This window comes from Capricornis sumatraensis, chromosome 17 (genome assembly GCF_032405125.1).
Source record: "Capricornis sumatraensis isolate serow.1 chromosome 17, serow.2, whole genome shotgun sequence".
Classification (NCBI taxonomy): Eukaryota; Metazoa; Chordata; class Mammalia; order Artiodactyla; family Bovidae; genus Capricornis; species Capricornis sumatraensis.
In genome coordinates, this window is record NC_091085.1 from 9,933,659 (window position 1) to 9,960,164 (window position 26,506).

General features: G+C 38.1%; 1 protein-coding gene across 1 annotated transcript in view; it reads right to left on the reverse strand.

Annotated features, from left to right (window-relative positions):
* RBM46 (RNA binding motif protein 46) overlaps positions 1–9,639 on the reverse strand; it is a 43,096-nt gene extending 33,457 nt beyond the window's left edge. Inside the window, exons 1-3 of the mRNA XM_068990157.1 lie at positions 9,489–9,639; positions 8,136–8,603; positions 6,859–7,641 (exon numbers count right to left, since the gene is read on the reverse strand). Of these exons, the coding sequence (XP_068846258.1) occupies positions 6,859–7,641; positions 8,136–8,603; positions 9,489–9,639 (1,402 nt within the window). The remainder of the gene's footprint in view (positions 1–6,858; positions 7,642–8,135; positions 8,604–9,488) is intronic.
* Between the last annotated feature and the right edge of the window lie 16,867 nt (positions 9,640–26,506).

Below are 26,506 nucleotides of genomic sequence, written 5' to 3' on the forward strand. Positions count from 1 at the left end.
CTTTAACACTAGGGGAAAATTTACAAACCATGGGTTTTTTAAATATTAAATATCATACATTAAGTTTATAAATTAAAAAGCAGTAGCTACTATTAAAACTAGTATATTAGAAAAAGAATTTTAGAAATGTATTAACCAAAGATACTAAGAAACTGTAGGACAGAAGATCAAGCATGACCAAATAAATGTGTAAAATAAATGAAGTCACACAATCACATTTGTCAGCTAATAATATAACTATGGAATAATACTGGTCATATGTTTTAATATGCATTATTAACTTCCTAGATTCTCTGGTACAAAAACTAATTTCCAAATCGCTGAGTAATCAGGTTGTTTTATAAAATCTTGGTTTTGATTATAATTAATTGACAAATGCATGGAAAGAAAAAATAATTACTTGTCATCATGAAAATGAAATCGGTAACTCATTGTCTTAATCTAGTTGTTTTGCTGTGAAGCAGACAAACGTTAAGTTTTGAATTATATGAAAAAAAGGAGCATTAAACTGAGAAAAGGGTTAATCTTGACAAAAGCAGCTCTTGATTTTAAACTACTTGAATTCTATCTCGGTATGCATAAGAAAAACTCAAATATTGTTTTTTGGTTCTTTACAGAGTTTTTATCATATTTTAAACAAAACCATAAATTTGGGGGAGGTGACCTCCGTAGAAGTCACCAAGTAAAACCCTGATATTTTAGAGATGAAGGCACCAAGGTCCACAAAGGTGGATCATTTCAGGGTCACACTGTGTTGGCAGCTGAGACTATAGCTTCTTTTACTTGATTGCTCATTATTAAGCTTCTCTTACAGCAGCAACTTCACAAAAATTATGGTCCGTTAAAACAAGTGTTAGTAAGATAAAAATTATGAGTAATATCAAATGATCTTCTGGGGAAAAAAAACTAGGTTTCAAGAGGAGTAAAAACACATTTTCATGAACACAGGGCCCTCTCTGAGGTCCAAAGACACATAGTTGAGTTAATGGAATTTTCATCTCACCACTTGGTCATATGGAAAACAAATTAATGTATGAAATGTTGGTGATCATCCCACTTAACTAGGTGAATTTTAAAACAAATTCAGAAAATTACTTTTGTTCTTTAAAATATAAGTTTGAAATAGTATAAAAGTTAGATCCATAATTAAAACTGGAAAGAAAATATTAACTTTCTAAAAGTGTTAATTTTTCTAGTTATTTAACTTTAAAATTTCACTATAACCACTGTATTATATTTAGCTTGCTGCTGCTGCTGCTAAGTCGCTTCAGTCGTGTCCAACTCTGTGTGACCTCACAGATGGCAGCCCACCAGGCTCCCCCATCCCTGGGATTCTCCAGGCAAGAACACTGGAGTGGGTTGCCACCTCCTTCTCCAATGCATGAAAGTGAAAAGTGAAAGTGAAGTTGCTCAGTAGTGTCCAACTCTCAGCAACCCCATGTACTGCAGCCCACCAGGCTCCTCCGTCCATTTCTCCTAAAATTTCTTAAATTTAAAAAACTAGGGAAGTTTCTCTTTGTTTCAAAGCAATTTATTGGCAAATTTTTTAAGTTAAAATCTTATTTTTGAATTTCTGCCCATCAATCTGGAAATAATGATAGCTCATAAAAAATAGCACCAATTATTTTTCAGATGAAAACTTCTCAGAATAGTATTTCTTCATCTTACTGTGTCTTCTATTTCATAACTATCAACCAAGTTACAAGTGACAACAGAAATAAAAACCTAATCCCCTAATCTTTTAATGATATTAAAGGGATAGCAAACATAACTGCCACATGCTTAGAAAATATAAATTTAATATGTTAGCACTCAATGACCAGAAAAAAAATGAAGATTCTGATGATGTATGCCATTACAAAGTCAAATATGAGAAGCAACATGCAGGTCAGCCACAAAATGAATGCTGAAAAAAGTACAGAATATGTAAAAAAGATGAATATTCACACATAAAATGGTCCACACAAATCAAAATGGATTCATCTAAGAAAAACATTACTTGGAAAAAGCAAAAGCAAGCACAGTCAACATAGGCTGTACTAAAAAGAAAGAAAATATCCACAAACTTTCAAAAATAGAACTGATGAAATTTAGATTAACTAAAGTCCACATATTTTCTATTCCTAATCCTAAAAATCTGACTGAAATCACCAAAGCACATTTCTGTGTTCCCAAAGTAACTATGCGTAGAGTTCACACCTCTGCCTTCTTCAGCAGATCTGACTCCTTAAGGGCCAGAACAGTATCTTATTTACCTTTAGGTCCAGACTGCTTAGTAAAGTACAATTCACACAAAAGAGGCATTCAAAAAAGCCTGTTCTTTAATTAAATTTTATCAGTCATAGCAACAGCACAAAATTTCAGACGAAATTAAATCAATGTCACAAACAAGCTGGTTTGTGACAGGTATTTCACTCCTGTTTTTTTTTTTTTTTTAAGAGTTTTAAGTATCATTCAAGTAAAAAACTACCATTTGCATCAGGAATGAACAAACAGAAATGAGAAATGTCTTGCCTACAGTTATTTGTTAGTAAATTATTAACAGAATCAATTATCATCACACACTGAGGCTACCTCCCTCCTTCCAGTAAGTATTTTCCAGGACTTTTCTTCTTACAAAACTAGGACTTTTATCTCCTCAATTGCTGTCTCCTCAATAGTGAAGACTACTCCAGAGGAAAGCTATGGCAATATTTGAAGGCCCAGATTCAAGACAGAGGCAGTTTTAGGAAAAGCAGGATTATTCATACTGATACTCTGGTCAATTATTAAATAGATAAAAATTATGAGATAGAAAATTATGATACAGAATGACCTGAGATGTTTCCAAACATCAAATATTTAGTATAAAACCTATCTCCTAGCCCCCAAGTCTGTATTCTACCCATTAAATCCACTGATGGTGGTGTAGTGATCTAGTTGCTAATTCATGTACAATTCTTTGCAACCCCATGGGCTGTGGCCTGCCAGGCTCTTCTGTCCCTGGAATTTTCCAGGCAAAAATACAGGAGTGGGTTGCCATTTTCTTCTCCAGGGGATCTTCCCAACCCAGGGACTGAACCCACATCTCCTGCACTGCAGGCAGACACCTTACTGCTGAGCCACCAGGGAAGCCTTTCTTAAACCCACTGAGTATCCCATTTATTACAGCTTCCTAATGTTGAATAACCAAGTGATAGATAATTTCTTATCTTGTTGGTTGGGTACTGAGTTCCCAGGGAGGTTACTCTCTGACATCCTGAAGATGAAGACAGTCTCTATCTTTGAAGTAAAAAATAGTAAGGGTTCAATTTTGGCAAGAACCCCAGCTTCCAGCTTTTCATAAAGTATTTTGCTTAAAATAAAGCTTACTATAAATGGAAACAAAAAAAAACCAGAATATTTTAAAAATTCATTTTACATTACTATGCAACAAGAATATTCTGGACTCTAGTAAGAGCACTAAATGTTCACCAGAAGTACTGTGATTTGGTACTTCTATAGATGCCTGCTCTCCCTTGAAAAAACTTCCATGTTCCTCAACACCAATAATCGTCATTTAACTAAATGAAATCTATTTTTTTCTCTTTTATTTTTCAGACTTGAAAAACTGGCATAGTGAAGCTAAAACAAACATGGACAGTGAAAGCACACTCTTAAAGAGCTGAGACAAAAAGGCAAATGATTGTTTATATAGCATAGAACAGCCAAAGATCATTAAGGAAAGATTTAATAGCATCAAAATAGCATCAAAACTGAAAGAGAAGAGTGGCAAAGCAAATAAAATGCTACACCTAAAGAAAATAGGTGTACACCTAAAAAAAATCTTAAAATATTAATAGCAGTTAAATTCACTAAGAAATTAGATTCAAATTCTTCAAGAAAATAGAGCCAAAATATGATTTCATACTTAATGAACTATATTTGAGGGGGCTTCCCTGATAGCTCAGTTGGTAAAGAATTCACCTGCAATGCCGGAGACCTCGGTTCGGTTCCTGAGTTGGGAAGATCCACTGGAGAAGGGATAGGCCACCCACTCCAATATTCGGGATTCCCTTGTGGCTCAGATAGTAAAGAATCTGCCTGCAAGCAGGGAGACCTGGGTTCAATCTCTGGGTTTGGAAGATCCCCTGTAGAAGGGAAAGGCTACCCACTCCAGGAGTCTGGCCTAGAGAATTCCATGGACTGTACATGTATACTCCATGGAGTCACAGAGTCCAATAGGACTGAGCGACTTTCACTTGCACTCACATTTGAGGAATTCCAGGAACCAATAGCAACCTCTTGGTTGGAACTTGCTTGGAACAATCTAATGCTTGAAACATGCAAGACATCAGTAACACAGCATCTCTTCCCCTCTAAAAACACAACACTATTACCAACTGATCTCAACCCTGAGCCACCCAGTGAAACTCTGCAACCTTTATTTAAAGGAAACCGCACATAAAAAGGCACAGCTCATCAAAGCCCAAAGGATCCAATGCTAACAGAAGGAACAAGCACGCCAAAGCACTGCCAACAGTATTCAACCTATTCCTAACCTGCCTTGTGGCAATATGTCACTTTCCGGCTGCCTACTTTAAAGACCTCTGAAGGTCTGATGTTTGTTTTCTTATCAAAGATTTCTAGACTTCTGATTTTTTCATTTCCTTGAATTCTCTCTTCCTGCTTAGCTGCCTCTTAACTTAGCGTTCATTCTGATTTCTAGTCAATCACAGTTTGTGTGCTACTATCTATGGACAAGGCCCCTGGCCTTGCGTATGAAACTCAAAATTTGGCTTGCATTTGGATCTTGGCTTTTGTCTCTGATGATGGACTGAAACTGAAAAATAAAACAGAAACTGTTCAATTTTTTATTATAAGCAGTCTTGATATACGCTGATAAAATCTGTACTAGAAGACTAAAGCAAACTGTCTGGGTCCCCTAAGCACTTCATTCCTTGACATTAACTGCATCCCTAGTGAACATAATCAAGTTGGAAATACTATAATTGAACAGGGGTTGTCTTTGGGAACTACAGGTGAATAGGAGTTAACTATGGCCCTAGGACTCAAGTGAAAAACATCTTAATAATGGAATTTACAAGTAGATGGGTAAACTAGGTCTAAATAGAAAATCTGACAAACTAAAAAAAAAAATGTTTTTAAGAATCTTGCAAATTTAAATTTGTAAAGAAAATGAATAGATATAGAAATAAAATACGTTTCAAACACAAGTATCTTGCTCAGCAACTGAATGCCAAACATTCCACTTTGAAAGAATAATTGGATCCATTTTCTCTAAGAACACTGTTAATCATTTGCTATCCACCTACTTTTATTTTTAACTCAGACTGTCTTTATTAAAAGAAAAACTGAAGGACTCTACTGAGTTGGCCAAAACGTTCGTTTCAGTTTTTCTCTATCATCATACAGGCATCCCAGGGGGCACTAGTGGTAAAGAACCCGCCTGCCAGTGCAGGAAACATACCCCTGGGCGGGGAAGATCCCCTGGAGGAGGCCATGGCACCCCACTCCAGCATTCTTGCCTGGAGAATCCCATGGACAGAGGAGCCTGGTGGGCTACAGTCCATGGGGTTGCAAAGAGTTGACATGACTGCAGTGATTTTAGCATGCATATACATATCATCGTACAGAAAAACTCAAACTTTCTGGCCAACCCAATGTTTTGTACATTAACTGAAATCACATCTAAGACTTAATTAACTTAGATGACTGTAAAATTCCCAAACTCCAAACTAATAATTGAGAACACTGCTGGTAAGTTTCTTGTAGGGAACCTCCCTTCAGCCCTAAAATTCTGACTCCACTTCCAAATCAGAATCTCCTAAAAATATTTGTAATACCATTGGAGTAGCCATGATACATAAGCAAGTCTACAATGAGGTACAAAAATTACTCTCCCTTTAACAATGATTTTCCTTTTTGATTTCCTCTCCTTAACAAATTTGAGAACATGTAACAGATACAATCTTCAGTAATATACAACTATATAACAAATAAATTTTAAGCTATGACTGACAATTATAATCAAGGACAATTATAATCCTTAGTAGACCTTTCCATTCTATTGTAACTTTCAATAAGCCAGTATTCTTCTAATAAATATTATTTTAAACAAAGTAATAACCAACTGAAACCTACAGCTGCATTAATAAATGAAACAGACTAGTGCAACAGGAGGACAGTCAGGAGAGACTAACATAGATTAGTAAAAAAAACAGCAGAAGGAAGACACCAGAGTGATATTACATCTCTTTCTTCACAAGGCAAAATATTTAGTTAGCATATGGCCCAAAGTGTGTCTTAATTATCCTTCAAATGCTTTAGAGAAACTTTTTTAAAAGCATGAAATTAAAGAGAATGGTCATAAACATCTCTTAATGATGCTTCTTGTTTTTCATAAGTAATAACGACAGATTTCCAGATTTTTGAGCATAAGGTGTGTCTACACGTGACCCATCTGAAATGCTTCTGATTTTAAGCCTAAGCCTGCTCTCAAAAAAAGATTACCATGCAGACTTCACCAAGGATGTAAAACATTCTTATAAACTGGTCTAAGTAATAAATACTGCAACTTACACAGAAACTATTTCAAATGATTAGTCACTACAAAAACAGTAAATTGATGTTAAGATAGTGAACTCTTAGTAAATCAAAACCAAATGTTTCCCCCAGTAAATAATAAGTAAAAAACTAAATATAGGAAGATCAAACAGAAGTCTCAGTAAAATTTAGCATGAGTTCACAAAACTGAGGTAAAATTTATGTTAAATACTCACCACTAATGTTGAGTTCAAACAAAATAAATTCATAATCTATAATAATACTTTCTAATTCCATATTATACTATGTTGTTTAAAGTACTTATAAACTTACCCAAATGAAGTAATGTAAACTGGGCTGCCAGTTCCTTTGCATCTTCTAACGTAGTACAGAGTTTGTCTGGCATGAAGTAACTCTGGGATCCATTTGCAATAGCAGGAATAACGATTTTATATACCAAGAGTACTTTCCCATCTTGACTTGTTGTTGAATATAAATAATATTCTGGTGGCGCCCAATTATTTTTGTTGCAGTAATAATCCAAATGCATTACTGCGGAATTGAAATGAATGGATTTTAAAGAATACATACTAATTGGAGTAAGCTTTGTTCCAGGAAAAAAAGGGTAGGTGCATCTTTCAATTTCAGGGGGGCTTGGGCTATGCTGGCCATTGAGACGAGCTGGAAGAGTTGGCGGCTTCCCTAGAATTTTGGGGTGACTCTCTTCTTTGTTAGCAAACACAATCAGGTTTTCAGAATTGGGGCTAATCTGACCATTAAGATGCTGTCTCCAAGTGTTTTCTTTATTTACGGGTTTTGCCAGTGTTACCTCAATACTTGCTCCATCAATGCATTTTCCATTCATTACTGACATGGCAGCCACTGCATCTTCTCGGTTGAAAAAGTGAACAAAAGCATAATCTCTAAGTTTCTTTACTCGCTCAACTGTACCAGGTTTGAATTTATTGAATTCTGCTTTAATTGTTTCCTCAGTAGTTGAGATCATTAAATTTCGTACATAGAGAACTTTAACTCTCTGCATGGTTTCCTCATCAACCTCTTTCTCTGGGTCAGCCCAATCCACCTGAATGGTATGGCCCCACAGTTGGAAGGTTCCTGTAAAAAAATAAATTAATTTGAAGACAATTAAAATAAATCTAAATCAAAAATAAGTAGAACTGTTTCTCCAAAGAAACAGAAACTCAAATACATATAATGTATTTGGTAAAGTATTAGTTTCCTATTCACACAAGTTTTTACTAAGGTGAACTGAGACAGACTTACAGTGAAATTAATTTTGAGAGTCAAAAGAACAAATACAATTCAAGACCTTTATTAGAAGGATTAGGGACTGTCCTTTTTATTTTTATCAAACAACAACTAAGAGCTAAACAAAACTGTATACATTCAGTAAATCAGTGAACTGTTAACAAATGACTCATTATATAGGATCATATTCTTTTAGAATCATTTGTTTTACTTTCTTAATTTCTATTCTTCTTCAAGGGCACTACATATTTTTATAAATTGATCTACAAGGTACTGCTATTTTTTCAAATGTATAGTAAGGTTAACATAGAAAAATAACCTTTGAAAAAGGATAAATTTACCTGGAATTAGTTTTCTCCTAGCCATAGCAGCAGCTCTATGAGATTCATATTCCACAAATGCAAAACCACGATTTTTGGTCTTATCAGTTGCACTTGGGTAAACAATGACATCTACAACTCCTTCTGTAACTTTCTTCATTTCATCCAAGATTTCTTCTTTCTTCTTTTCTTTCGGAATAGCTCCAATAAATAATCTGCAATTATCCAAGCTTACACACACACCAATAAATTTCCCTGGTCTAATTTCATAATTATTAAGAATTCTAATGGCTAACTGGGCTTCTTCTTTTGTGGTATACATCACAAAAGCATAACCTCGATTTTCACCACTAAATTCCATCATAAGTCGAAATTCATATATTTTCCCAGCTCTTTCAAATACAGGAACTAACTCATCTTCATACATATCACGAGGTATTTTTCCTACAAAAACTTCACAGCCTCGAGGCGGAGGTGGACCTTCCCAACCTGAAAGACAAAAATAGACAAATTCTAATCAGGTATTTATGTTTACTATTCAGTAATTCATTCCACAGATTTACTGTGAGCCTTCTATATGCCATGCACTATTATACATATTGGGGATACCACAATGAACAAACTAGAAGCCTCCTTCCTTCATGAAGCTTATATTCAATAGAAAAAGAAGACAACGAGTAGTGAGTGCTATGAAGCAGAATAAGGCCACAGAAGGGTTGATATTTTTGGTAATCAGGCACATCTTTTCTAAGCACATGAGGTTTGACCAGAGACCTGAATCAAATGCAGGAATGAGCCTTGAGAACGTATCAGAAAAGAGAAAAGCAAGTGCTTTCCGTATTAGTCATATTAGAAGAGCACACAGCAAGAAGGTCTGTATCGGAAGCGCATACTTGAGGGAGGAGCAAAATGACAGGCAAAGCAGCCATCACTGCCGTTAGAGGCCACGATTCTCGTTTAAGTCTCACACAAAGTTAGCCGGAGGGTTTTGAGCAAGGAAACTGTACTGGCTATTGGTAGAAAGGCAAAACATCATATCTAATAATCTGCTTGCATCTAGCATAAACACCACTCCTCTACTTGTTACTCTTTCTGATTCCTCCCCAAATGCCCTCCCCCTTCATAGCTAGAGCCCACTTTCCCCTAATCCTGACTTATTTCTTAACTGCTACTTAAACCATCAGTAGAATGTTCAGGGACACACATAACAAACATAATCTACCTCCTCTCCCTCACAACAGTAAAAATGACTGCTGAAGTCTTAAAGCGGTTTTGAGGAAAGAGCTATTTGTCTGGGATACTTGTGGAGATATATACCTAACATAAATGACTGCATTAAACACCCAATCTTTAGAACATAAAAGAAATCCACACCTGGAGGTGGACCACCAAACTTTCTTTGCCCATTTTCTTGAACCATGTTGTATCCAGTCTTTTCCATCAAAGCAAGCAGCGCCGCTTCATTCTGAGTACCAGTCCGCACTTTGTTGCATCCGTTTGTCCCATCTACAGTTTCTTCACTCATGGCTGCAGCTCCTAAAGCAAAGTTTAAGAGAAGTGTTTATGACATGGAGCTCCAGGAGGAACCTATGAAGCATTTCTCTGAGACACAAAAAAAACAAGAATAGTTGTGGCTGCTATATTCAGAGATCACTGAAGCCTTGGCCCCAAAGTTCTTCCCTACAAGGGAAGCTGGAAACCTCTTTTAATGTCTCTAATCAGTTAAGCAGTACCTTTATAAGGCATAAGCTACAAAGAAAGGGATGCAAAAGTGAAAAAGACAAAGGAACAAAAAAACAAATGTGGGAAAACAGGAGTAAGTGAAAGGAGTTAGAGGAGAAAACAGCCAGCAGAAATAGTAACGAAGTATCCAGAAATTCTAAAATGATATAGCTAAAATTAGGTGACCTGAGAAAGTCCTTCTTAGTTCTAAAATATCTGAGTTTTCTTCTGGGTGATGAGAAACATAGCTACAAACATCCATTATCGTATATACCACACCCACAGAGTCTCTTTACAGTTCTTTACAGTTCCTCCCAAGCTATCCAGTTGCATCAATGATACACTTCTGAAAACAACACAGAAGGAAAGCAGCTCATGCCCCCACACAGCTAAATGTAGCAGTCCAAGGCTCTCTATTAAGCTACCGGTCGTTATCAAACTGCCTACTGAGTTTGCCTAGCAAGCACTAAGAATGAGATTTTTAACTGGCATCTTGAAGTCAACAGATTTAAAACTGAATGTCATTTTATCCTCCAAATCTGTTCCTCCCTATTTTACCTTATCTCCATCAATTCATCTGGCCAACCGATAACGGCCCCACAAGGATTACTTATTACTCCTTCTGCAAACTGTCACAGCCAGAAACTCAGGGACTTAATCCTGAGGCCTTCCTTTGACTCAGCTAATCAGCCACAAAAACCTGCATATATTTCCTTCTAAATATTTCTTGAAATCAATCTTTTCCTGTATATCCCCACAGCCTGTTCTCAATTATATCTTACTTGAATCAGCATAGTCATTTTTTATCATGCAGGATCCATAGGGGATGATTCTAGAACTCCCAAGGACACCAAAACCCACATATGCTCAAACCTCACATAAAATAGCATAGTTGTTTGCCTATAACCTATGCTGCTGCTGCTGCTAACCTATGCATATCTTCCCATATACTTAAACCATCTCTATAGATTACTTACAATACAATATAAACATAATCTAAAGAGCTATAAATACAATGCAAATGCTATATATGCCAGTATGTGTGGCAAATTCAAGTCTGAGGAACTTTCTGGAACTATTTTTCAAATATTTTTGATCAAACGTTGGCTGGATTTGCAGTTGTGGAACCATGGATACAGAGAGCTGACTATGCTAGGTTCCTAACCATTGTTCCAGAAATTTTGTCCCTTTCAGACAAAATCTCAGTGCTGTCAAGATGATATAAAAATATGTACCTGACTACTTTGAAACAGATCAAAACTAAAGGGGAAATGAGTGAATTTACTTTATCTTAGAATCAAGAAGGCTCTTTTAAGAAATGAACAAAAAAGTCTCAAAGGAAAAAAGTACTAAATTACTTTTACTACCCTGCTGGTTCCAATGGTAAAGAATCCGCTTGCAATGTGGGAGACCTGGGTTTGAACCCTGGGTTGGGAAGATCTCCTGCAGAAGGGAAAGGCTACCCACTCCCATATTCTGGCCTGAAGCATCCATGAGGTTGCAGAGCTGGACACGACTAAGTGACTTGCACTTCATTTTTACTACATAAGTAGTAACTGTTTTGAAGGCAGAAAATTACAAACGGGGGGAAATGATCTGCAGCACAACATAATAAAAACCTAATTTTCCTACAGTAGAAAGAGCAGCATGGTATCATAATTAAGAGCAAACTCAGGTACCTAAATGACTGCTTAAATGTGATCTCTGGTTCCTCCCCTTATCAGCTACAGCTTTGGGCAAGTTTGGCCTCAGTTTGTCTCTAAAACTAGAAAATAACAGTTTCTATCTATTTCATAAAGTTGCTGACAGGATTAAGCATAAAGGGCTTAAAATAGTAGTTTGCACATAAGCACTATAAATTTATTATCTAATTAATACAATAATATATATACTTAATGTTAACTTTTAGGAAAATAATACTATTGTATAATAAATCAATAAAAGAATTTTAAAAAAAACTGCTGACCAGGGACTGCAAACATGATTTCACACATTCATTTACTCAATGAATGTTTATTAAGGACAAACTGTGTGCCAGACACTATTCATTAAGTCTGGGATACATCAGTAAGGTAAAAATCAAAATTGCTCCCTTGTATACTCCAAGAAGAGAAACAAATGATAATATAAGTAATATGTAAATAATGTTAAAAGATAACAGAAGGAGGAAAATGAACAGGGTACATGATTGAGGAAGAGGTGCCAAAGACAGTGTACAATTTTAATCATATAACTAATATTCAGAGGTTCCTGAGAAGATAACATTTGAGCAAAGAACTGAGGAACCTGGTCACTGCAATTATTTGGGAAGAACAACACAAATGCGAAAATGAGGACAGAAGCCCAAGAACAGAAGTGTGCATGGCACATCTGAGGTGAGCAAGGGGACCAGTATGGTAAAGCCAAGAAGAGAATAGTAGGAGATGAAGTCAGCAAGGTAACAAGCTGCCACACCACACAAATCTTCTAAGTCCAGTGCTAAAGGTCCTCAGCGTTGATTCTGAGTAAATGTGGAGCCACTGGAGATTCTGAGCCTGGCGTGCTGCGATTCATGGCATCACAGAGTCAGACACGACTGCGTGACTGAACTGAACTGAACTGATCTCTACAAGAGGTTCATGGTTTCTTGAAAACAAAATGTTGCAGGGTTTAAAAAAAAAAAAAAGAAAACCTTGGAAATTAATTCAATTATAAAAATAATAACAAAAACTGCAGAAACCAAACAAAATACCTGCAGACATTCTGTGGCTTAAACTCTGAGATGCATAAAAGCAGAGATTCCTATCTGCCTTGAACACTTTTCCTATTAACCAACACAGTGCTCAGCACACAGTAGGTACTTAGTAATTATTTGCTGGATGAAGATGCTAACAGAAAATTTAAAAAAAAAAAATCCTTAACATGATTTCGTACACTCTGGGCATTAAATTAGAATGATTTTTTAAAGGAAAATTGGGTAATCTTATTAAATTCTAAAATGTATATATACTCAGTAATTACTAAGAAATTAACCCACAGATATAGTTGTACAAGCATATAAAGATATAAACACAAGCATGTTCACTGAAACACTGTATTCAAAATAAAAAGTCTAAAAAATTTCTATTTGTCTACCAATAAAGGACTGATTTTAAAATTATGGTGTAACTACATAATGGAATGCTATGCAGCTATTAAAGAATGTCATAGATTTGTGTGTGCTGATATGGAAAAATATTTAAGAAATATCACATGAGAATAAGTTGGAAAACAACACATTGACTATGTATCAACCATGTGTTTTGTTTAAAGATATATATGTATACACTCACAGATGCTTGTGAATACAAAAATTAAAGACACATGATTTGGAAAAATTTACAGGGAACTTTAACAGTAGTTATCATTTGTAAGTAGGAACTAAGAGTTAAAGGAGCTTAACTTGTTGCTTTTCTGTGAATATCAAGAGCATATGCTACTTTTACTTACGGTAGCTACATATGCTACCGTTAGCAAAAGGTCATTTCAGGGATTTTCCACTGTTCTTTAAAGATAAAACCTAAACTCTCTTTTAAAAGTGTCATAAAGGTCCTTTCCTAACCTGCCCCAGCCTCTCTCTCTCAAACTTCGCTTCTTGTCTGTCAACAACAAAGCTCATGTAGTTGCACTTTTGCAAACGCACCATGTTCTCACACACCAGCCTCTGCACAGGCTGCTCCCCAGTCTTCTCTTGCTCTCTTTGCCTTTCCCACGTTTAATATTCCCCCCCCCAAAAAACCAACAAACAAAACAAACCATCGTCTACCCTCCCTTCTCCATGCTAAATTAGATGCTATATCCTTCTGTACTGCTACCACCTCAGAGTGCAGGACTGTAAGTCCCTGCTGTCCCCTCATCCCCCAACCCCTGACAGATCTTAAGCAGAGTCTGGGCTTTAATTCCCAAATCCCTACCACAGAGTACATTCCCTGGCACAGTCACTAGCTTGCTACTCAAAGAAAGAGACAGGAAAGAAGATACATTGTGGTTTAACTAAACCTAAGGGTCGAGGGTTCTAGTTCTCAGTCAACAGATCTTTGACAAATCACTTTACACTTTTACCTTTACTAATTTCTGAAATTCCATTGTACACTTATTTCTGCATTCATTTATTTAGCACATTTATACTCTGCATGATGACAAGCACATTACACACATTATCTCATTTAGTACTTACCCTCTAAGATATTATTTTCCATTTTAAAAATAAATAAGCTGAGAGTAAGAGAGGTAAAAGTCATAGTGCCTATAAATTGATAGTGTTTGGTATGGAAGACATGCAAATTAGAGACTGATCTGCCTAAATACGGGATTCCTAAACCCCTACTTTATATTACTCTCATTTTACTTATTTGAAAATTTGAGATGTCCAGAAAGTAACATAATTTACCTGAGATCATATAACCTGAATCCAGATTTTTTTTCACAATAACAGTTTTTAAAAAATGTTTAAAATAACACATCAATTAAAACTACAGCATGATTTTTTAAAAATACTGTATAAACTTGGGCGGGGGGAATCCATCAATGGACGTTTTGGAAAACTCCTAATAAAATAACTTCAAACTTTAATTAGAGATCTTAAAATCATTTAATTCAACCAACTTTGCTGCGAAGCAGTCACCCATCTTATTTTTGAATCCTTACAACAACATAAGTTCAGCTAATTCTTTAGTAAAAGTCTTTTTAACGAATCATTGTATTTTTCCTTGTTAACTTTCACCTACAGGTTCTGACTTTATCCTTCTGGCCAAACTGAACATGCCCCTTTCATATAACTGCTTTTGAAAAACAATTCTCTCCTTCTCCAGGCTTAATATTATTGCACATATGTGCTAAACTGCTTCAGTAATGAGCTACTCTTTGCGACCCACCAGGCTACTCTGTCCATGGGCTTCTCCAGATAAGAATGCTGAAGTGGGCTTCCATTCCCTTCTCCAGGGGATCTTCCCGACCCAGGGATCGAACCCGCATCTTCTACATCACAGGTGGATTCTGTTTCTTTAATCCAACATTTTCTAAAATGATATTTCTAAAATGATTATTCCAGGAGCTATTAGCAGGCCTCAAAAATGTGTTTTATGCCTAAATACACCTGGGAATCACTATACTTCCCTCTTATGAGCATCATAATGAACAAAGGCCACAAAAATTTTAATGAAAACAAATCTTTCCACTTTAACCCTGTGTTTCCCAAACATTTCAATATGATATTTTAGCTTTCCTTGATAATTAGCTTTCCATAGAGCCCTTTGGAAAATGAGTGTATTAACTGCCTCTTCTATGATAGTTTCAAGCTTCCTCACTAACCTCTTTCCTTTGACACTGAAAAGGCCACCAGTGCAAAGAAAGACATTAGTGTCTGACACAGCTACATGACACTGACAGCTCAAATTAAGCAAACTGTCAAAAAAACAAACTTACATCTGCCTTAGCCTATAACAAGTAACCAGATTTTAGGCTCATACTGAATTTCATCTTCTTAGGTTCAACTCACCAGTTCCTCCAACCCTCCTCTCTAATCTTTTATCAACTTGTGCCCCATCCATGAAATGACCTCACTTATTCTCCTCTTCCAGGACACAACTTTCACATATTTTCAAGTTTAATTAACAGCTATCTTTCCAAATATAATCAAAAAACAACTTAAATCTTCCCAAGTCTGACTAGTGACAGTAACAGAATTCAATACTGGTTTAAATAGTCATCCTTATTCATCTTTGATTCAGAATAAAACATTCTGTCATCTTTATAATAAGAGTATCTACTCAATATTATTTGGGTACTGACAATTCATTTTAAAAATGTATTTACACTTGAAGAACAGGTATAACTGATATCCTAAAGAACTCTTGTTTTAAATAATACAGCTACTATGTAAAGGCCCATTTCCAGAAAAGGTAAAAAGCTGTTCAGCTTTTCTTCAATTCCTCCTTCCATGTTCATTTCACCATAGCTGGTAATGTCTCATTTCTCTTTATATGTTTTTCAGATTCTTCTAATTTACTGGCCTCATATATTTATTAACTGGCAGAAGTAAGAAAAAAGCCTTATCCAAGGAAAAGTCTTAAGTCTGTACATCCAGCTGTGTATCTTACACTATATTTTAGGAATATATTTTATTAGTGTCATATAAATCCAATAAACTATTATTAATAGATTATTATAAAAGAGATGCTACTCTTTGACAATCAGAATCATTAAAGATTAGCTAACCAGCCTTTCATCTTTGAATAAACACAATTTTTTCTACTATCATTCCTTTAAAATTAAGAGCATTTTAAATGATATAACTACATTTCTCGATTTAAGACTGTTTTATTCTAGGTTTTGCCATTATACCATCACTGCAGACTTTGCAGTAAGAAAATATCAGAATTGCAAGTGGACCTTAAATCCCTCAAATTTTATACACTGGAAAATTAAGAGTAAATAAACTTGCTTAAGGTCATAAAACTAGTAACTGAAAAGACCTGAGACCCAAACCTTCAAACTCTTAAGAGATTTATAAACTCTGGCTCTCTTCCATCATTTATTCTGTGTGCTTAGTTGCTCAGTCCTGTCTGACTCTTTGCAACCCCATGGACTACAGCCTGCCAGGCTCCTCTGTCCAGGGAATTCTTTAAGCAAGAATACCGGAGAATTGGTTGGTTCTCCATGCTCTCTTCCAACGGATCTTCCCAACCCAGGGACTGAACCCAGGTCTCCCACACAGCAGGTGGACGATTGACTGTCAGAGCCACCAGGGAAGCCCATCATTTATTCTAGAGCGACCTTAGCGGACCCCACAGGACATCGTAACAGCCCACTGCACTAACGACATCATGTTGACACAATGTAGAGAAAAGCAAAGTGTGAGATTTCCATTTTTTAAACATGCTGCAAGAAGAAGGATGAGGAAAGAGAGACTCTAGTTTAATATGTTACCTTACACATGAAATTCACTGCCTATAAGCACAACAGATAAATACAGATTCTGCTTCTGTTTTATCCAAAACAGTTCTGGCTTTTTTTTTTTTTTTTTCCTAACTGTAATGCACAGTCTGCTCCAAATGGCTGATTTCTGCAACCCCCCCTACCCTCCCAATTACTTTATAGATATATATCTTGGGTTAGCCCACATCACTGAAGTTGTATTTTTAAAGATATTATCTATAGTCCCATGTTTAAATAATAGGCCAGACCCCATATTAAAGACTTTTTTTTCTAAAGAGATAGTAAAAATGTATGCTATATTTAGTACATTTCAAGAAATCTCAAAATACAAAAACTTGAAATTGCAGAAGTATAAGATACACCGAAGAATCACCAATCTCACTCTCCTTAAAAAAAGAGAATGTTCTCATCTTAAAGTTTTCCAAACAAAAAGTAACATATACATATATCTAATTCACATTTAAGAAAGCTGAAAAATATCTAACATGAAGACCATACTTTATTTAGCCAAAATATGTTTACAAAAGAGCCAGAATTCAAGAACCTCAACAAGAAAATCATAAGTCAAATCTAAAGCAGGCATACAGTATTTTTATAATCATGTCAGAATATTTCAGAATCTGAGAATTACCAAAATTCCAAAGAGGCATAGCAGTCCTATACATTATGACAAAGCTGATATTATCAACTGAAGCTTCCAAGACTCAGTTAGTCCTCCGTCACTTTCAGCTGTGACTCACAGTGCTACGTGTTCTACAAGGTTTTTTCCTTCCCCGTTGACCCAAATAATCCGAGTAAATGAGGGAGGATCCTGAACATGAGAAGGGCATACCATGTTTATAAAAAATAAAAAGTGGGAAGGGTAGATTAAAGGTTGTTGTACCCTATGTGGACTCTAGCTTGCATAGATAAAACTCTTTTTTCTCCAACCTTTGGACTTTCAAAGACTTCTCTTCATCTCTATTTTAAAGCAAACGAAGAAAAAAAGAAAAAAAAATCCACCAAAGTGGAAGAACAAAGACAGTTAGCCAATCACAGGACAGATATTCAAGCAGCAATCTGAATCAAGTCTTTAGCCTGAAATGGTTAACTGTATCTTCACTAGCATTACGCATCATAATAACAAAAATTTCAAGTTTCAAACTCCTACTGACTTTCAATATAGAAAATATATTAATGAAAAATAAGCACAATTTTAACAAAATTAAGTGAAAATCATTCATCTAAAAAAATGTCAGTTGTGTTCAAGCTATACTTAAATTGAAACTTCAACTTATCAATTACGTAAAAATTTATGAAGTTGTGAAAATGAATATTTTATAAATTTTGATTTTTAAAAACTAATTTAAAAGTGAAAATATATTAATTTTAAAAATATCAAAACACACTTATAGAAAGCACATTAGATCTTTAAGGTATCCCTTAAATTACATGGCATTAAATTTCTTACTTGTTAGTTCAGCTGTTATTGACTATGGCACATGGCTAGCAGGTCAACAGAAATTTTTTAGCAACAACTCATTTTACTGACAGACTGCACTATAGCAATATGGTTGGAAAAATGAGAAGGATAATTGAAAATGTATGGATGTGTAAGTCTAAGATTATTTCAAAATAAAAGGATATAAGTGGATCCATTACCTTCCACTTTAAATTACTTTTATTACAGATGAGAGCACATTTTTATTCCTGTATTTTTATTCCTACATTTTACTCCTAAGTTAAATATAATCTATGTATAGAAAGTTTTAGAACTAGGTGTTTCACAACTTCTAGTAGCACTGTCAGAGAAGGCCATGGCATCCCACTCCAGTACTCTTGCCTGGAAAATCCCATGGACGGAGGAGCCTGGTAGGCTGCAGTCCATGGGGTCGCTAAGAGTCGGACACAACTGAGCGACTTCACTTTCACTATTCACTTTCATGCATTGGAGAAGGAAATGGCAACCCACTCCAGTGTTCTTGCCTGGAGAATCCCAGGGACGGCGGAGCCTAGTGGGCTGCCGTCTATGCGGTCGCACAGGGTCGGACCCAACTGAAGCGACTTAGCAGCAGCAGTAATACCCTGGACGGCAGATTCAAATTCAGAAACACTTAAAAATTGAACTACTTTAAAAATAACTGAAATTAATAAGTGGCTAAAATATTGCTTTGAATATGGAAGTGTTATATGCTTTTTGAACTCAGGATAAAGCTATCTACAACAGAACCAAGCTAAGATTCCTAACAACAAACATGACACCACTAAAAATATAAACCTTAATTTCGGTCCACAAATTAGGCATATTTTTGAATGCCTGATGATTTTTACCTCATCATATATTCAGTAAGGCTACATCGTATATTTCAATAAAACTCCTATTTCACATTTCACATTCATATTTCAAGTATTATAATGTTCAAGTTGAATACTCAATCTTAAGCCAAAATTAACAATCAAAACAGTGCTAATTACAGAACTGCTAATATTTAATAACTGAAGCACCAGTAGTCATCTTTATGTCTATGCAAGTCGTTCAGTCGTGTCCGACGCTGCGTGACCTCGTGGACTATACAGTCCATGGAATTCTCTAGCCAGACTGGAGTGGGTAGCCTTTCCCTTCGCCAGGGGATCTTCCCAAACCAGGGACTGAATCCAGGTCTCCCGCACGGCAGGCGGATTCTTTACCAGTTCAGCCACCAGGGAGGGCTCTTTATGTCTATGCTGCTGCTGCTGCTGCTAAGTCGCTTCAGTCGTGTCCGACTCTGTGCGACCCCACAGACGGCAGCCCACCAGGCTCCGCCGTCCCTGGGATTCTCCAGGCAGCAACACTGGAGTGGGTTGCCATTTTCTTCAATGGTACGTAACTGCAAACAAGCTAATTTTCAAACAATGTTCTAAATGTGTACGCTGGAAAGAAGTCTATGATTAGAGCCCATGATGAAGTTTAATCCTGAAAGGCTCTAAATGGAAGTTTGTCCAACTGCTTAAGATTCTTGAAAGAAAAATATATCCTTGAGCAAAATTCTATCAACACGCGAATGTTATTCATGTTAGCCTATTTTTACACGCAACGTATCCTGCTTCCGGGTTCTATAGCAATCCTCAAACACAAAGCGGCAGACCCGTAAAAGAAACCACGTCTTTGAAAAGCACCTGCAGATGCCGCGTCTGATATTGGCCCATGTTAGAATCGCCATACACGATAAAAGCTATAGAGCATTCATCAAGTGTAAAGAGACAGCTTAAAGAAACGTCGACATTAAACTAAATTCACATATGAAGCAAGACTGTCCAGATAAAAGTTTCACAAGGATTAATTAATTAATATCAATGCCCGTATGAAATCTAAAGTCTCCTGACTCCAGATTCAGAGGTTTTTTCAGTACCCCAAAGGAAGTATTTTTAAACTTAGCAATGAAAACCATCTGGCCTTAAGAAACAAGATGGTACCCTGTGTGTACGCCCGCCCGCACGCCGTCCATGGCCGCGCACTGCTAGTCTGGGAGAGGGGTCAGTTATGGTGCCCTCCGCCCGCAGCCCTCCGCTGTCAACACCCGACACACGCGAGCCCCCGGGCAGGGAAGGAAGGGCATCCAGGGCGAGGGGGAGAGTTCGAGGCTCATCCCCGTTTCAAAGACGGGAAGGACGACGTGATTGCCAAACCTCACCCAGCAGTCGGACGCCCGGGGCGCTGTCCCAGAGCCTCCAGAGGGAACGCGCGGGCCCGACAACGGCCGCACGGACGCTGCAGGCGGCCTGGACCCGCGGCGGTCGACGAAGAGAGAGTGTTAGGAGAACATGGAAGGCAGCAGGTGGGGACGGCCGGAAGGCGGCGGCACAGAGCGGAAATAAGGCGGGGAGAGGGCCCGGCGCCGCGGGCGGAGGGCGCCGCCGAGGGGCCCCGACGGGATCCCGGGGCCGGGGCCCGACGGCTGGACGGCCAGTGGGCGCTGACGGCAACCGCGGGTGCAGGCGCCTCAGAAGGCGCCCTGGGGTGGGGAGCCCGGCCGAGGGCACCTGTCCTCCTGCCGCTCCACGAGACGGGGACGGGGGACGGCGCGGCCCGCAGACGCCGCCTGCAGCCGAGCGCGGGTCCCAGCGGCGCGGCGGCCGGGGCGGGGAGCTGGACCGGGCTTTCTGCGGCCAGGAGGCACGGTCTCCGGCCGTTACAGGCGGTTTGGCAGTGACCCCGCGGCCCCCCATCCCCTCCTCACCCCTTCGGGTCTTCAAATATTGTTCTTAAATCCGTGGGACCAACGACCACAAACCGCCGCCACCGTTTCGGGGACCGGCGGGTCGGAGCGGGGGTAGAGGGCGGGGCGGGGCGGGGCGGGGGGGGGGCGTCGCAGCAAGGGGGAGGGGAGTCCACGAGGAGCCGCTCGCGCGGTCCTCGAGCCTCACAGCCGGTTCCCGGCGGGCGCTGCGCGGTGGCCTAGGCAGCGCACGTGGAGGGACGTCTCGACCAATCAGCGACCAGCCCCAGGAAGGGGTTTGGGAGGGGGGGGGGTCCTGGCCCTAGGTTTAAATCCGAAGGTAGTTCTTGGGCAGGGGAAGTGGGGAGGGGTGGAAATGTTTGGAATGACAGACCCTTTAGCCAATTGGAGGGAGAAGAGCCGGTCAGGTGAGCATAGACTGATACAAAAAAAAAAAAAAAAAAGATCGTGCTTGTTTTGTTGAGATGTTTATAAAGCAAGGACTGGGACTTGAACTTCCTTACAATGTTTACCTGGGAAGAATGTGGATGCACTGTTAAAGTTTTATGAGTTTTCAAGTCTTTAGCTGCTAGTCTGACCCAGCACGGTCATATATATATATAGTGTGTGTGTTGACCCTATGTGACCCACGAGGCACTTCTGTCCATGCTACTGCTAAGTCGCTTCAGTCTTGTCCGACTCTGTGCGACCCCAGAGACGGCAGCCCACCAGGCTCCCGCATCCCTGGGATTCTCCAGGCAAGAACACTGGAGTGGGTTGCCATTTCCTTCTCCAATGCATGAAAGTGAATAGTGAAAGTGAAGTCGCTCAGTCGTGTCCGACGTCGCGACCCCATGGGCTGCAGCCTCCCAGACTCCTCCGCCCATGGGATTTTCCAGGCAAGAGTACTGGAGTAGGGTGCCATTGCCTTCTCCTCTGTCCATGGGCCTCTTTAAATAAAGACTTATGGAGGGGTTGGGGAAATATAAGGCAGATTCGCAGTAGACTCACAAAGTTTGAATGGTTTAAGTGCACAAGAAAATGGGCTGAATCGGAGACCTAGAAACCTACCGCTGATCAGTTTGGAAAGTGATTTGGCTGTGGCCGAGCTGATGCACCACGCTGTATGCTTGGGTAAAACCAGCTTTTCAAGGATACAGTTGTGTGGCTTTCTGCATACTGAATTTTTGCCTTCTTTAAAGATAGTTTGGGTTTATATGGCAGACAAAGAAAGAAAAAGATGGCTTTAGGAACCAGCTCCTAAATAGACTGAAAGAATATTAAAACTAGATAGATCCTAGATCATGTAGCTTCTCCGTTAACAAATGAGAAACTTGATGCACAGAATAATCCACTGAGTTACACAGTAACACAGCCCCCTAATTCCCAACCACATGATGCTTTCTTCTACACTAGTGATTTGTTTGTTCATCATCTCCATATGTTGGAGGCCTAACGAATGTCTTAAATTGTATTAGTTAACAAGTGTGCACATATATATATAAACAGATATGTACATTTAATGTATATATTCACATATTCCAACAGTAAAGAATGAGCAAGAACTTTAGAATCATACAGATTTGGGCTCGAGTCCCTGTGTCACCATTTTATGATTATGATACCTTGGACGAATTACTTCTCTGAGCGCCAGTTTAAAATGGGATAGGGTGTTTAAATGATTATGCTAGCAAATAATGACCTCTTACTGTGTGCCAGAAACAACTTTAAGGGATTTTCACATATTAGTTCATTTATTTCTCCAAGTAAGTTTGGCAAACATGCTAGCCCCCTGCAGTCCCATGTTTCAGATGAAGAAAATGAGACACACAGAGCTTAAGTAATTTACTGAAGATCATTTAGCAAGTAAGTGGCCCCAGTTTGAAACCTGCAGATAAAACCAGTATGTTTTACTGTTTCAAAATGTGTGCAGAAACAAGTGCCAGAAAACCCAGTGCATGCTAGATGCTCAGGAAATACTCAGGCAGTAAACACCAGTCTCATTTATGAAGGCTGCATGCCTTCAAAGTACAGAAACCAGAATACCTAGACTGATAGACCATTCCTGTTGATACTTGAGGGTTTTTGTGTTTTTTTTCTAATGCATTTCTCCACTTTGGGAACCACAAGGATGATAATTATTCTCTTTTATTGATTACTATTTGTGGCTGCTCATTTATTTCTCTGAAAAAAAATTACTCACATTTTTAATTTTCATGTTGGTGCCTCAATTCCAAGTAATTCATTCTAAACGGATTCTAAATACATATTTCCAAAGTTCAACTAAAATTGTGTTAGACATATTAGTCTGACAAGTTTAATCATTTTTTCAGGAGTTGCTGGAGGATCCTTCACTGTTACTAAAGTGGAGATGTTATCTTGTGAGCTGCACAAGACATTCTTGGAAGTAGACTGAAGAATTGTTTTACATTTCCAGTTTTCTTTTTTCCTTTTTCTTTTCTTATAAAGGAAACCAAATAAAGAAAAGTTCCTCAATAGGCATTAGAGTCAGGCCAAAGAACCTTGCTTTAGATAAAACAGTATTACTTTAAGACCCCTCTGATGCTTACATTATATGTCCTTTTGGTCAGATTCCTTCTAAATCTTTTATTGCTCAATGTACTCAGTCACTTTAGTTCATGTCCGACTTTTTACGACCCCATGGAGCCAGACCCCTCTGTCCATGGGATTTTCTCAGCAAGAATACCAGAGTGGGTTATCATGCCCTCTTCCCAAGGGATCTTCCCAACCCAGGCATTGAACCCAAGTCTCCTGCAACTCCTGCCTTGCAGGCAGATTCTTCACTTGCTGAGTCATCAGTGGAGGTGGTGGTTTACTCTCTAAGTCGTGTCAGACTCTTGTGACCCCATGGACTGTAGCCTTCCAGGCTCCTCTGTCTGTGGGATTTCCCAGTCAAGAATACTGGAGTGGGTTGCCATTTCCTTCTCCAGGGGATGTGCTGTACCATTGGGGAAGCCCAAATCGTTTATTGCCCATAGCCTATATATTTATCAAAAGCTATTAAAACTGCATTCTCTACCAGTAAAATTGAAGGAGTGACCTTTAGCTTTGTTTCTCAAGGCTCCTAGAAAGAGAATCTAAAACAGTTAAGCCAACTTGAATTATTTTTCAGGAATAGATCCCAAGTTAGTCTTTGTTAGAAGTTTATTTGCAAATTTATGGAAAATGTGATCCAAATAAATAGGAAGATAAACTGTGTAGAGGTGTTTTTGAATGAAAAGAAGCCGAAGTTGAAAGATACTTATTGGTGAGGGAGAAAGTAGAAAGGGAGCTCTGTAAATGCCAAAAAGATAAATAATATTGTGGAAAATGCAAAGGAAAAGTTAGAATAAAAAATTGGAAGGGGTGTACAAAATATAGTTAGATAAAGTGATCTGGATTACTATGTAAATGTTATTTCTCCCCATATTAAATGCAAGCTTTTTGGATTAAATTGTCTTGATATACCTTCTATAAAATACAAAACCCCAAAAGGGAAAGAAAAAGCCATGAGAAGTCTTATAAATGTTTAAAATCCAACGTGGTCCAAATAAAGATGGAAAAGAAGGAAGGAAGTGAACAGTCTTACATGGAAGAGCATCATGCAGTGGCTGCTTTGTTTTCCATGTGCTGGAGCCTTCTTTAACCATACCTGGCAGTGATGGCACAGATCCACCAAAAAAAGGCAACTAGGTGCATGTTTATAGAATTAGTGAACACAGCATGGGAGCTAGAGAACCTCCTTTAATTTGGTGACCCTTCAATCTAAATGCTCTCTCAAAACCCTTTCAGAAATACAGGAGCTTTTTCAATACTTAAAGTAAATGTGTTTCATTCATTTCTCTGACCCCTACTTTCTCACCCGGATTTGCTGCTTTGTGCCTGACGGTTTAATTTGAATTTTTCATAACTCTGAGACGTGAATGTCAGTACCAAGATGATTATAAAGTAGAATAGTGTGTTCTTTAGTTTGGGTGATAGGTTATACCACACCGTTTTTAAATCCAGTCAGTGTACCTCCCATGATTAACAACCTGTCTTTCCAAGGCAGCAAATCTTTTGGATCTTCCTACATAGATTAATGCTCTACATGAAGACTAAACCCATAGCTAAGGCCTGGAGACACACACATCAGTGGGTGAACGGATAAAGAAAATGTGGAATAGATATATATATGCAGACATACATAAATGCATATGAATTCATACAATGGAATATTACTCAAACATAAAAAAATAAAATCTTGCCATTTGTGACAACATGGTTGGAATCTTAGGGCATTAGATTGAGTAACTCATGCATAAAAGACAAATATCTGATGATCTCACTTATATATGGAAAGAAAGAAGAAAGAGGGGGAGAGGAATGTAGGGATGGAAAATGGAAGGAAGAAGAAGTGGGAGAAAGAAAAGAAGCTCACAGATACAGAGAACAGATTAGTGGTTCCCAGAGGCAGGAAGTGAAATGAAGGCAAAAGGGTAAAGGAGGTCAAAAGGTACAAACTTCCAGTTATAAAATAATGAATTCAAGGGGGTGTAATATGTAATGTACAGCATGACGTCTAATCAATAGTACTGTATTGCATATTTAAAAGTTGCAATAAGGAGACAGTAAAAGTGCTCATCACAAGGAAAAAGTTGTAGCTATATATAGTGGTAGATATTAATTAGACATATTGTGGTGATTATGTTACATTATATACAATGTTGAGTCATTATGTTGTACACTTGAAACTAGCATAGTGTTATGTCAATTGCCTCAATTTTAAAAATTAATTTAAAAAGAGAATGGAGGAAGCATTACGCTGGAGTCACCAAATTAATTTGATGTAGCCTTCCTAGTATAGAAAAAGTGCAATAAACATCAGAATATTTAATGCTAATAACTCACCTTTCTGTAGCATCATCTGTCAATAATGATAGCGCTATGCTAATCATCTGACCCTTGGTTTCCCATTTTCAGTTTTAAAAAAATCTAGTCATCCAATTAATTTTTTAATAAACTACAATATTAGAAACAGTATTAGGCAATACAGAAGAAAACATTTTCCCCCTCTGACTTAACTCATGACAGGACAAAACTGACATATGGAAAAATATTTTTCTGACGGAGAAGTTTAGAAAGTGAACACATGGTTGGGGAGAGAGTGTAATATACTCTTTCCCGGGTTACCTCACTGGAGTAGCTGAATAACAAGGTACAGCGGTACCAGAGGTTACAGACACCGTAAGAGTCATCAGGCCAGTAGGGAGCAGCCGGAGCACTGGCCCCACGCCCCAGAGCCAGTTAGTGGCAGTGCCAGATGCCCAGCTGCTCCCCTCTGACTTCCAGTCTTATGTACTGGCTCTCACAGACTTTAAATTGGACTTTGAACTTTTACAGATTCTTTTTAAAGTGCCATCATAAATATATTCAATGAAGAAAATGACTTTGGCTGAAGCCAGCTTTGGTTCAGAGACGTTAGTAACCCTGGGCATGAAGGCCGCCTGAGGCAAAGCAGCTCCTTCCTCAGGTGTGACTTCTCTTTTGTTGCTCCATCTA